The sequence below is a fragment of the Egretta garzetta genome, unplaced genomic scaffold (assembly GCF_000687185.1).
Source record: "Egretta garzetta isolate BGI_Z169 unplaced genomic scaffold, ASM68718v1 scaffold3, whole genome shotgun sequence".
In the NCBI taxonomy this organism is placed as follows: Eukaryota; Metazoa; Chordata; class Aves; order Pelecaniformes; family Ardeidae; genus Egretta; species Egretta garzetta.
In genome coordinates, this window is record NW_009259099.1 from 666,559 (window position 1) to 679,996 (window position 13,438).

General features: G+C 41.8%; 1 protein-coding gene across 1 annotated transcript; it reads right to left on the reverse strand.

Annotated features, from left to right (window-relative positions):
- Window positions 1-596: 596 nt before the first annotated feature.
- CGRRF1 (cell growth regulator with ring finger domain 1) lies at window positions 597-9,934 on the reverse strand. Its single transcript, XM_009635181.2, has 6 exons — window positions 9,865-9,934; window positions 7,905-8,044; window positions 6,495-6,672; window positions 6,155-6,302; window positions 2,781-2,888; window positions 597-1,423 (listed from the first exon to the last, which is right to left on the reverse strand). Exons 2-6 carry the CDS (start codon window positions 7,966-7,968, stop codon window positions 1,073-1,075), a joined length of 849 nt encoding a protein of 282 aa, XP_009633476.1. The 5' UTR covers window positions 7,969-8,044; window positions 9,865-9,934; the 3' UTR covers window positions 597-1,072.
- Between the last annotated feature and the right edge of the window lie 3,504 nt (window positions 9,935-13,438).

Consider the following 13,438-nt stretch of genomic DNA (forward strand, 5'->3'; position numbering starts at 1 on the left):
TTCAGCTCTCTCTCAAGAAGCAAACCAACGATTTCTCTTCTCAACAGCCATTTTTATTGCTTTTGACAACACACCACTGCAGGGAAAAAGAAATAATTTTCTGCAATTCTTTAGCTTCTTTCTTTACTAGAGTAAGTAAATTCCCTGGGACTATTGATAAAAGATAAATGGTTAACTTTGCATCCAAGCTGACAATGCAAGTAAAAAGAGTTGGAAATTCCCCAAAGCAGGCTACTCGTATAAGAATAGCACCACAAAACTGCCCAAGTAACCACTCTGTGGAGTAATTAACTAACATTTGCATGGAGAACAAGTTCTCACAGCCATTGCTAACAAGATTGAAAGTCTGTGTCTCAAGATGGCATAGCAGAGGCTCAGGCTTGAAAGTGTCAGCAACGTTTAGTTCAAGCCAACAATAATCAACAAAAAAAATCTTTCCACTCATTCCAACAGGCTTTGGCGAAGGTCCCTCACACACACAAGCATGCACGCACAGACGCAAATCTTTCAAAACAGCCAGAAACAGTATCCTGAATGCCTTCAACTCCCAGCTCCTGCCACATTCCGCCTTCATCTACAAAATAAATATACACGGGTTGAACAATGAAGAATATTTACTTTCCTTCATTTGATACATTCTGCAAAGTGCTATGTTTCTGAATTATACTGAGTTAAAATGATATATCACTCTAGTTTTTTTAAATACAATAAATATAGAATGAGCTGTGTGCAACTTCACTTGCAAGTTTTATTCTTTTTTTAGTAGTTATACTAAATTTAGTAATCAAAATAGCCTCCAATAGTACTCCCTGAAAAACTAGTAAGAAGTTATAAATAAAATCACATCCTTCAAAGATATCCTACACACTTCTGTCCACATTGCATGGATAAGCGTAGTGTTCCTGTGAGCATATGGAGCAAAAAAAAAAAACAAAAAAAAAAAAAGGAAGCTGAAAATTACCTAACAATAAAAAGCAAAACGATACGAGTTAATGCTACATATCGTCCCATAAACAGTCTGTTTTCTACATTTAATCTTGGTGCATACAACCCAGTTCTATTTTTTTCCCCATTAAAAAACTCTTCCAGGAAGAACATCTTGCAAGATACGGGCTGATTCATCTTCATCTTGCTCCTTTTTACTGCAAAGTGGGAAAGATTCTTGAACAAACTGCCTACACATTGGACACTGCTGAAAATACTTAATGCAGCCATCACATAGGCACGCGTGCCTGCAGGGTAGGAGTACCCAGTTCACTGTGCCATTCTGGCAAACAACACAGTCTTTACTGTTTTCTTCATGCAATTCTGGTTCATCTTCAGCCAGTCCGGCCTTTTCTAGCAAGCTTCTGTCAGTGCTTCTCTCACCAGGGGACGTATCGCTTGAAGACGGTGCAGTACTGTTTGCAGACATGAAGAGCTGCTAAAATACACATATACACAAATATTTAGAAGTCAACAAACTCTCCGCTGATACCTGAACACACACGTACAATGCAAGCTCCGCTGGGTCAGATTCACTGGTTTCCACTGGGTCAAACAGTGCCAGACTCGCTCTTTGCGCAAGTCCTGACAGTTGCCTGGCCTTCAAGTTGAATGTGTTTCAGAAGCATAAAATTACGTAGAACGCTGGGAAAATATTATGGACAAGTCATCAAATCTTAGCTGAATCAAATCAATGTACACGCATGAACTTTAACAAAACTGCCCAGGTTTTGAACAGCTCAGGTTTCCGTTTCTGGTCCATCATTCTCTATGCCTAGAGGGATGCTTCTATCCATTCCTCCCAAAAATATATCCACCCAGCTGTCAAATCTACTTCACTCAGTCCATTCTGCTCTTGCTCATATTACAATCCCCTACTCTTCTCTGTCTTATTTTACGTGAAGCGCGAATTCTTCTGGGCATGATCTTTTAATAAAGCCAGTGAGCTACTAAGCAGCCAAAGATGCCCACAGAGAGCACACTACACAACTACACAGAACGCAGCTGCGCAGTTACTGCTGTTCAGTTTAAGCAGTGTTTTTACAATGGTAACCATACATGAAAAGAAAGCTTAAGGGGAACAGGGAAGTTTACCTGGATCAACCACGTCAGCAAAAAATGGCCAGGACAAACATTTATTTGGAGAAATTATTTCTGAATGAATGCTAATCGAGTCAATAGAATTAATTTGGCCCAATTTCCAGCTTATCAATATCATATGTTATTTTTACTACAGTAACATAAAACAGAATCACAGTATGAACTGCCTGACAGACACAGGACAAAGATGATCCCACAACAGATACAGATAAGGGAAACTGGAATGGAATAATGAGAACACTGGTTTAACTTACAATGATACGAGCTAGGCAGATTTCTAACCTTTGTGCATGTACTGTGGCAAAAAGAAATTAAAAAGTTTCTTCTGAGGCTTTCCCAGCTGAAGGGCAGTATAGGAGGAAAGTGCTGGTTTGAGAGACTAGCAAGGAGGTAACAAGTATTCTGTAGAGAGGAGCATTCGACAGCTAGTTAATGCCTTACTGCTGCTTTAGTAAGTGGACAGGACCTAGGCCTCTAGACTAGAATCAAGTAATTTCTCCAAGAGATCTTGAATATTTTCATATAAAATATTTCTGTACAGTAACTTCAGTGGGAACTATGCAACTGATAAAATTATTTTAACTATTATCCAGTTCTTTGCATGACAATAAAAATCTTATACCAGTTCAGGCTCCTGAAAGCCTACACAAACTAAACACTCGCCCAAATGAAACAAGACTCAGTATGTGGCTTACCTTCAGATCATGGTATTGACCTTGAGCTAGAAGTAGATACTGATATAATATTCTGCAGGAAAGTCTGTAGCTCTCATCAGGAACGTGAATTACAGCCACCATTGAAATCTACCAAAAAAAAAAAAAACCCCCAAAAAGCTGTGTTTAATAACTTTCCTTTCCGTTATATGATTCATATAGAACAGTTTGCTTGAGAGACTGCATACTTTGTTACAACCTCTGACCTGCTTATCTCCTTAGACAATCAGGACTTCAACAATGTTGACTTCAAGCACAGACCAAAAAAATATGCTGGACAAGATAAAAACAGGACGTGGCACAAGGGTAACCCTTTGTGGCGCTTCAGCTTTCTGCCCCGGTTCTCCATGGAGCCCTCCTATGGCCAGTTTACAGCGGAGACTTGCTCAGACTGCTCTCACCTAATGGAATCTGGCCCCAAACCAAAAAGGCACCTAAGCACATGCACACCTCCTGAAGGTCAAGTGCTTATGCAGCTGAGGTAGGGCTTGCTTACACAGTCACGGATGTTCCTCGGAGAGGCTGCCTGCGTAATGATTTCAACCAGAAGCAGCAGCTCCTACACTCCTCTTTCCATTCTGCTAACTCATGATGAGCTCCTCCTAGATGGGGGGAGAAGTTGACGAACTGCAAGGAGTTTCCTACAGCAACCAAGTCCCAAGCGAGCGCATTCACTTAATGCCACGTACAACTTCTGCAGCCGCATCCCGGGCTGCCTTCAACACAAGGAACGCCCCTGCCAGCTGAAGTCTGAGTGCAGAATGACAGGGAATGTAAAAGGCAAAGTCTTCTCTACTTTCTCCCGCTTCCCTCACAAACACACAGACCACAGTTTTTAGACTCCAAAAAGCATTTAGAAGTGTCTCTGACTGGCTTGTAAACAGAGTAAGCAAAAGACAAATTTCACTGGAAAGGATTGTGAAAGGACCCTGTGGGCTGACTTGAGAGTCACTTTTCCGAAAATAGAAGCTCTCTAAGCCTGCGTGCTGTGCCTAATACCCCTCACCCTGCCCAAGTTACGTAAGAGCCTCTAAAAAGCAGGAAAAAACGAAAGTGAAATTCAATATTATTGTAGTTCCCAGAAGCTGTCAAAAGAAACGAAATATAGAAGAAAACTGTTTTGTTTAAAAAAAAATTTAAAAGGCAAATCAGACTTCCATTTCAAAATCTACTGCATGGCTAATCACATGCAGAGTTTATACATGTATCTATACATATGCATTTATACTAACTGAATTTACTGTTCTTTGGCAATAAGGTCTTTTTTTTCTAAATCACAATGCCTAAAAAAACCAACCAAACAAACAAAACCAAACAAAAACACCAAAACAAAAACCACCCCACACCACTATCAGCTTTGTTTTGGAACCCAAAGGCCATTAAATCTCCATTAAAATGATAGGTTTTGTCTTCTGATAATAAGAGTTTAAAAGTTAACTGTTCTCATTGTACTTGTATTATGTCATCCCACTATAACTGCTTTCTCCATGACGATGCATGTCCTCAATTCATAGTTTGTTCAGACACCTAGGGAACTTTTTAACTGTGAGTGAGGCCAGTTCCTAACGCAAGCATCTCGATCCTCAAGCTGTTGTCTCTGTTATGCTGTCCTGTTGTACAGAAACATATACAGTGATACTATGATCTAGCAGAAATGCTCTGCTGTTGGGATACCCCTTCCCCTTGAGCACCAGGTATTTCCTCTCTTTGTAAATACTTGTACACCATAATCAAGGTACTTCTCAGTCTTCTTGTTTTATACACAGGCCTGAGGTCTAAGCCTTTTTCCACTTTAGCCCTGCTAGCCTTCAAATAATTTCTGTAACTCTTACATATGGTCATGCTAATATTCTGGAGCTAGAGGAAAGTTATGGCACAAAACCAAATAGCTATGGTCTGGCCACAGATACAGTTAGGATGAAAATTAGACCCCCCAGAAAAGAGATACTGGAACCCTATCCGTAGTGATGGACGCACCCACACACAAAAATAATTCAAGATGGAGCTTGATGCACTGAGAATAATGCGGTAATACGATACTGGCCACAGCGGCAAAGATCTCTTTCCACGCTATATTTATATTTTACATGTTTGTTTCAACAACAACAGATGCAATTCTGACATTTGTCTGGCAAGGAGTTCAGGTGGAGTTACTGCTTTGACCATATTAACAGATCCTAGTTGTGTTCCTTTTCTCCAAAACCAGCGGAAAAATATGTCCCCCACTCTCCTTCCATCCCTTTCTATTTTAAGGAACAAAAGAGAAGCATTACAAATTCACGTCCATGCTAATGGCAAACACATTCAAATATGAAATGTACAGTCTCTTTACATTAAACCAGTCTGAGCTCTAAACATATATATATATATGTACTAATCTGGGAAATAGCTGGGGGGGGGCCCAGGAATCTCAAATGGGGACAGGAGGGAGGAAGACAGCCCTAAGGTCAACTGACAAGAAGCCAAGGACAGGCATTACTTGGAAAGGAAACAGATTCCTTAGGCGCTGGTGTGATCACGAACAATTTACAAATGAGTTTATGGAAAACACTTCAGTGGATTTAGGCAATTTGCTTCCAAGTTCATTTGTATTATTGTTCAAGCAGTTAGTGCTATCAGATTATCAACCAAACGAAAAGACGGGAGATAAAAGCGTGTCCCAAATTGTTCCAAAAAGAATCAGTCAATTTAGAGTTTAGAAGGAATATTAAACTGCACGCGACAAGGCTGAAGCTGCTTTAAGAGATTAGGAGGAGATCTTTTCTGGGGAGCCGAGTATCTCGTATCAGTCTACTGCAAGACCTTCACACCTTCCGGTAAATGACCTGGAGCTGGCTACTGTGAGACATAATGTACTGCATTTCATAGACTCGGGCCTGTTGCAGAAAGGTAGTTTCTATGTTCCTAATAGTCAAGTCAGCAATCAGCTCAAATATCTGTGCCAGACACTAAAAAAAAAAAAAAAAAAAAAAAAAAAAATCCTCCTACCTTGCCAACAGCAATCCAAAAGACCATATCAGCACAAGAGCTCCACCACAGGTTTATGTGATCAGAAAAATCAGAGTAATAGCTTACTAACCTACCACATCCCTAGCTCGTCTGACCACAGGGCTTACCACAGAGGCCTTTGCAGATATGAGCTTTGTGAAAATCATACATGTTTTGAGTGGCATACATGATTTTTATATAACAATTACCCTTGCTCTCCTGCCACACTCCCCTGGAGTCACCAGTGATAAAGTTAGGGACCAAATTCTGCGTGACAGGGAAAGGAAGCTGTTTTTATTCAAGCCTGTTTCCTGAAACATTCAGACCTTAAATACAGTGACCCTAAAATATATTCTTGTGTTACTTACAATATCATATACTTCTCTGTCTTCTTCATCAGCTAATGTCAACAATGCTATCAATGGATAGCGAGATCTAGGCACTGGGCCAAAATCGACAACTTGAGCATCTTCTGGTAACTGACAATATTTTTCTTCCTTGTCATTTTTTTTAATGCTGTATATGTGTCAAGGAAAACAATCAGTGTTGCTGCAATTGTAGACAAATGTGACGTTTGCATAAAGAATATTTTTCATCATATTTGTCCATAAATATATCGTGCCAAGAACCGCCAAGTGTTCACAAGTCTCAACATTCCCTGTGCCAACAAATTAGCATATTTTGTCAAAACAGTTTCTAAAAGGATACAAGTACTGTTGTCGATAGAGGAATTCGCTGTACAGAGCATCCTCTAATGCCTGAGGAGTCTTTATTCTGAAGCAGTAGACATGTTTCTGCAACGCTTCGTGGAGTTTTTGAACACTGCAGCCCCAGTAGCATGTAAGAATACAGTCTTCCAGACAATCCGGTGTCAGCGTTATACCCTCTTGTAGAAAGAAGATAAGGATTTCATTAACTCACCCACGTGCAGGAATTCTGGAACTGCTAAGTGTAGGTTCTTAAGGGAAACAAGCAGAAAACAACTTCAGTGTCCCAGATTTTATCATTATAATCTAACCTTCTAAGATTTTTAGGCTAGGTTTAGTGCTTCCGAAAGTCCATGGAGATGAGGAAGTGGGTGCGAGGAGACAAAATGGCCGATTAATAAAAGTAGCATGTGCATTTTATGAAGGGTAAATATTAACTTCTGGTAACACTGTACACTCACTAACAGACCCAAGAGCACAACCCCTAGCCTAAGGTCCATTCCCTCTTTAGATAATGGTATTAATTGGATCACTGGCCTACAACCCCCTCTCTGGTCTCAAAGAATAAGGCCCTCTTGATCACGCAGAGTCTATGCTCCGTTTCTTTTCCAAAAATCAAGTACCCAACCCATTAACTTCTAAACACTTACTGCACAAAAAGGAGCAGAACTCTTGCAAAGTCCCACCAAATTCAAGTGCTCAAATCTCCTGAAAAATCCAAGTTACGTGGAGTTGTTTTTTGGGTTTTTTTTTTAATGTTGTGAGAAGGGTGAAACGGCTGCAGCCCTTTTCTTATTCATAGAAGGCTCCACATCTGTGTTGGTAGAAGATGCTCAGCCTTGCTTACTACTCCCCAGTGATGCAGAAGGGCATGAATTTCACTTCCTATGTAGGTGATTTCAAGGATGTTAGGAACTACTTGAACTCTGATCCAAATAGATATTTAAATTCAGTTTCCACTGAAACACAGCTAGAAAGAGTCAGATTTGTATTTATTTCTTTCTTTGATAAAGATAGTGCACTTCCAAACAGTGCTGGAGATCTGGACTTAAATCTAAGTGGGCGGCATATATTCTATAATGAATTCTATAGAATTCTACAATACTGTGAAGTTTACAAAAACGCCCACAGTAGCTGGTAATCGGCAAATGTTTTAGTTACTTAAAAATCTGTTATAGCAGGAAGTGTTTCATTAATGAGAATTAAACTGTACTTAAATATCCAAACATTTCACTTTTAAAAGCACCACATTTATAAGCTCTCTAGCAATTATTTCTGTTGTAATGATGGGAGGAAGCATGCTTCTGAGGACTTTTGATAAAGGAAAAGGGTGAGAGCAAGAAAACATAGTACTAAGTTCAGGAACCCAAACTGACAAAAAAAAAATCAAGCACATCAGAGATCCACTGACTTGTTACTGAAGCTGTAGCAGGGTGAGGGATTTCTAACCCAAAAGGATTCTTCACTTGTCTCATCCGCTTTTTCAAAATTCTTGTGCTGGATCCTGTTTCTTCAGAGTTTCTCAGAATAACAGGAACACCCAACCCAAACCTACGAGACATGAAACAAGAAGAACAAGTGGGTTAAGTGTAAGCATTGACACATTCGAATTTTTCTTCAGCTCTAAATAGCAAGCAGCACAACAAATAGAGCTTGCTTGGCTTTGCAGAATACCTGCTAGGATGCATGCATAACACAGCCTGCCAATCTGACTCCAGCTTTTTGTGGCAGAAGGCAGGAGTCTTCACAGCGATACAGAAAATCTATAAAGGGGGAATACTTTACTCCTGCAACGTTTCCAGAAAGAGAATTAAATTAACAGGAATGGTCAATGCCCTCTAGTGGTAAACGGTTAGCCAGAGCTTTCTCCCAATTGACACTGCAAAACATCACTGCTTGCAAAGATGGAACAGCCTTAATGGACTGGGTGCTCAAAAGGAAGACCTTAGAGTAAATCATTCAGCCCTAAGAGATTTCTAGCCAGCAATGTGTTTTTATGGGATAATAAGATCCTGATTTCTCATGTAAACCTCAACTACAATAATATGTTGATATTAAATCAGAGGCTGTAAAATCTTTGAGCCAGAAACCAAGTGCAAAATAGTCAAGACTCTGAATCAAAGCTGAGACTCTAAGACCCCTTCAAAGCCAAAACTAGCACGCTAGCCCAAGTGATATTCTGGCCCTGAAAGGATAACAAAGCGAAGGTTTAGAAGTTTAAACACTCTGTGAATCAAAATAAAAATCAAAGAAAGCAAGGAAGAATATTTTGGGATGACTTCTGACATCCGTTAAAACCCCCAAGATTATCCTATTGCCTGAGGCATTTAAAAGAACCACTGCAGAAGATCAGGATCTACAAAACAAGTTCCACAACAGACCTCCTTCTACACTTGGCTAAAAATAATTCACTTTTTAAGGTGATAACAATAACTTTCAATAACCAAAAGCTGATTAGAGAACCTGTCCCAGATATGCAATCAGAAGACTACTTTGGAGACTGAAGAGATTTTCTTAACTGCATTAATCCAGCCCTGTCTCATTAGTAAGGCAACAGGGAAAGGCTGCGGGAGTCTTTCGTTAATGCATTTTAGAAAACAGTTATTAATTAGCTCAGGCTGTACTTTCCTGAACTTGTGCTTTTGTCACTGCCACCTGTACTGTTGAAGTGATGGCCTGTTTAATGGCTTTGAATTTTGGTTCATGCAGTCATCAGCATATTGGGTGCTGGAAAACTCTGAATGGCACAAAGCATCGGCTCTTCCCTGCATCAATTGTTTCCATTTAGCATCCCGAAATAGCAGCTGTTACAGTAAGATGGGTCTCATATCAATAACTCAAGCTGAAAAGGGCACTACCAACTTCAGTGTAATCAGTTTGAAAACTGCTAAAGTAATTTCGTGTACAATACAGCTCTGAGCCATACAGACAATTTTCTGGCTTAACTGGTACTTTTTTCCTGGGTTTAAAATCTTTTGCAACTCCTGCGTGTCAAATGAAGAAGAAAAGCAGAGCTTTTACTGCCATTGGGCTCCTTTCTATTGATTCACATTGGAGTGGTGCCCTTTGTAAGACTAACAGGGAAAAACATCAGTCAAAAGCGATTTTCAAGTTGAGGAAACTACTTCAGAAAAAGATTCTCAAAGCCATTCTCAATAGCAACAACCTGTTCCTGGCAGTCTAACAAATAATTTGCCTTTACTATTTAATGTGCCCGAGTGTCACAGACACACCAAAGAGGAAAGAGGCTGAGCTGGCAGAAAATACTCTATACTCATTACTCCATCTTTGATAAATTCCTTTGGTTTGCTAGGCTTTGATGGAAACGTTTGGATCTCTTCAATGATATATTACAGGGCGCTCAGCCATACTTAGCTTGCGCGTGTGGTGGGTCAAATCTCTGTCCAGTGCAAGCACACACACAGCCACGCTGACTTCACCGGGGCTGTAATGAAGTACACCAGTTAAACATCTTACAAAGAAACCAGGTGCAGCAGCCGTTTCACTTATTCAGTATCCAGAACTCAATGGAGCTAATCTCTCCAGACGCACAGAAAGATGCCTCGTGGTTTAATACCATCTGGCTGATTCCAAAGTAAAAACCCTGTTCTTTGGAAACTTTCTTCGCTGGTCGAAAGCAATGGGATAATCACCATGAAAAGCAGCCACAGAATAAAAGCCCCTAGTACAGTTTTAGCAGCAGCTGAAGGCAGAAAGGCCTTCCTGTTCAACAATGAGGCACAGCACTTCTGTAAATTTTAAGGCAGGTGTCCTGGTTTCGGCTGGGACAGAGTTAATTTTCTTCCTAGTAGCTGGTACGGTGCTGTGTTTTGGATTTAGTACTAGAAGAATGTTGATAACTCACTGATGTTTTAGTTGTTGCTGCGTAGTGCTTAGACTGGCCAAGGACTTCTCAGCTCTCAGCTCTGCCAGGGGCACAAGGAGCTGGGAGGGGGCACAGCCAGGACAGCCGACCCCAACTGACCAAAGGGCTATTCCAGACCATATGGCGTCATGCTCAGTATATAAGCTGGGGGAAGAAGAAGGAAGGGGGGATGTTCGGAGCGATGGCGTTTGTCTTCCCAAGTCACCGTTATGTGTGATGGAGCCCTGCTGTCCTGGAGATGGCTGAGCCCCTGCCTACCAATGGGAAGTGGTGAATGAATTCCTTGCTTTGCTTGGCTTGCATGCGCGGCTTTTGCTTTTCCTATTAAACTGTCTTTATCTCAACCCATGAGTTTTCTCACTTTTACTATTCCGATTCTCTCCCCCATCTCACTGTGGGGGGAGTGAGCGAGCGGCTGCACAGGGCTTCATTGCCAGCCAGGGTTAAACCACGACAGTAGGATTCAGTGTAGGAAGGATGAATAAAGACAGAGTTTTTATTTTATGATGTAAAATTCTATCAGCCTAGATCATTAGCTGGTATAGGGGAAAACTAATTTATTCAGAACAATGCTAGTTTAGGAAAGGCAGGAGTTTCCAATGGTTTTGTTCATGAGTTGATTTCTCCAAAGAGCACTCCATACCTCAAATGGGCGCTGAGCCTACAGCTCCTCCTAATACGAGCATTCATCTCCAGCTAAAAAGACAATGCACAGGACCACATTCAGCTAATCTAAATTACACTTCTTTGCTATGCACAGAGCATCTAATGGGCTGGCTTACCTGTGCAGTAACCTACTTAGACTCTCTGCCACTTCTTTGCTGTGCACAGAGCATCTAATGGGCTGGCTCTAGAAAGCTTACCTGTGCAGTAACCTACTTAGACTCTCTGAGCAGAGCCACAGGTATCCAGGGCTGGCCATAAAACCAGACGCTCATCAAATCAGTGCGTGATTTTGCAAATGAAAACATTAACATTCCTAAGCAGTTGGTGTTTTTCAGGCTGACTGACACCATCGCGAACACATCCATAAAACAAGCTGACAATTGATGCCGAAAATGATGAGGGGAAACAAAATGTCATTGCAGCAGTGTATCAAGCATTATGTACTCATATGACACCATATGCATTTCTAGTACTCTGTGTAGCAAAGAAAGGATCAAGTTGTTTTCACAAGTAAGTTCAAGAGCACTTAAACTGTGACTGCAGCTGCAGACACACTGAAGTTGCTTGGAGGCTCTTGGTGATACGGCCCCGGTACAGCAGAGTTCAAAGGTAGCAGCAAGTATTTCTGAGCAGCTGGCCACGTACTCACATACTTGTATGTGCTGAGCTCCTGGCTACTGCTTCTGCTTGACTAACAGTTCCTTAACAAACTAATTTGAAGACAGCTTGTATATATTTACATAAACTGCAATACTATCCAAGGTGGATGGCACCTAGAATCTCTGATCCTGAAATAAAAACACATCTGGACAGTCCTCGGCCACAGCCTGCAGCCCAGAACGCATCAGTGGACATGTGTGCAAATGTAAGGATCTTCTGGCACACTCATTTCAGACATTTTACAGTAGGGGATTGCAAAGCATTTATTATAAACAGATAAATAAAGATTAAATTGATAAAGGATCACTGGTTTGGGATATGCATGCAGGAGATTCATTCGAAACGTGATTCAGTATGATTTTTTTGGTAAAGATAATATTTTTAAAGAACTGGTGAAGAAAGAAAGGAAAAGTGGAGAGAAGTGGATGGCAACATAAAACTGCCAGTGTGCAGTGGGTCAGAGAGAATTATGGAAAGGATTTCTACCACCTCCCTCTCCAAGTAAATAATGAGGTGGTGCTTCATCCAGCAGAAAGGTAACAAAAAGACCAGTCTTGCCTTCACTACCACCTACCCAGCACTAGGGGAGGCAATGCAAAACAAGAACAAAAACTTTCCGCAAAGCATATCTGAAAGATCAAAAGATAGCTTCATTCTCAAAGCAACAGACGGCATACGTTTGAGCCAGTGGCAGCTAACAAAGCGATGTAAAGAAGGGAAAGACTTTGCTCTAAAGGAGAAGTCAGGCAGAGTATTTATAAACTGCCAAGAGAACAAACAGCTACAGCTAAGACATCTGTCACTCAAAGAGAGACAAAGGAAGGAAAACACTGAAGCACGGCACTACAGATGTTAATGTTAAGCCAATGGAAGCAAATGCAATAACTCTGTTCTCTCCATAAGTGTGAAGCATCCCCAATTCCAACATAAAATATTTTAATTGTTAATCAATGCTCTCCACTTGGCAAGTATTGGTATTTACATTTACAGACACTCCTGAGTTGGCAGGAAAACAAACAGAACAGTGCTATGGACAGACATTCAGGGACCTGTTTCTGAAAAAGGTGACAGTGACATCTTCGCTGAACCCTCTCAAACGCGAGTAGGAGAGGGTCTTCCACTCATCACCCCTCTAGACACTTTAGCAGGTCAGCTCTTTAAGGTTTCTCCCCGTCCCAGTCCCAGCACCCTGTTTGGTTCACCTGAAACACCCCCTTCTCCGCTGAGCTTCAGCAGTGGAACAGACTGGTGCCCCATCAGCGGTCCTGGGCAGCCTCACATCTCAGTAACAACTCTGCCTTAAAGCCTGCCAGATTTAGCTGCTACCCAGCCTAATGCCAGGCGCCTTACTCAGTACCTGCTCATTTTATCTCTCATCAAGACTTGAGATGCCCACCTCCAAGAGTGCCAAACCTTTCCCTTGGAGCAGCCCTCCCTGACCCCCACCCCTCACTCAGGGTCAGGTCCTCTCCCCGCCACCCTGTTTTCTCCACAGCTTTCGCCCTCCCCTTCTGCTGGAGCAGCCCCCCTTCCCCTATGGTCAGTGCTAGCCCTCCTCACTCTCCTTTCTAAAAGCAACCCCGTTTCCCCGACCACGGCCGCGCCCCACGCACCCATCCCCACTGCCAGCCCCGGCGCTATCCCACCTCAGGGCCACCCCACCCCCCCGGAGCTCATTCCCCGACGGGTGCCAGCTCCCATTACCCCGCTCCTACGCCACGCCACCTGCTTAC

What these genes read in the sequence shown, in the direction of transcription:
- CGRRF1 (XM_009635181.2), bottom strand. Translation starts at nt 7,968, where the DNA reads ATGAGACAAGTGAAGAATCCTTTTGGGTTAGAAATCCCTCACCCTGCT. An exon ending in TGCTACAGCTTCAGTAACAA is followed by an intron (nt 6,673 to 7,904) that starts GTCAGTGGATCT and finishes TCTTTCTACAAG; the next exon opens with AGGGTATAACGCTGACACCG. An exon ending in ACAGAGAAGTATATGATATT is followed by an intron (nt 2,889 to 6,154) that starts GTAAGTAACACA and finishes TTTTTTTGGTAG; the next exon opens with ATTTCAATGGTGGCTGTAAT.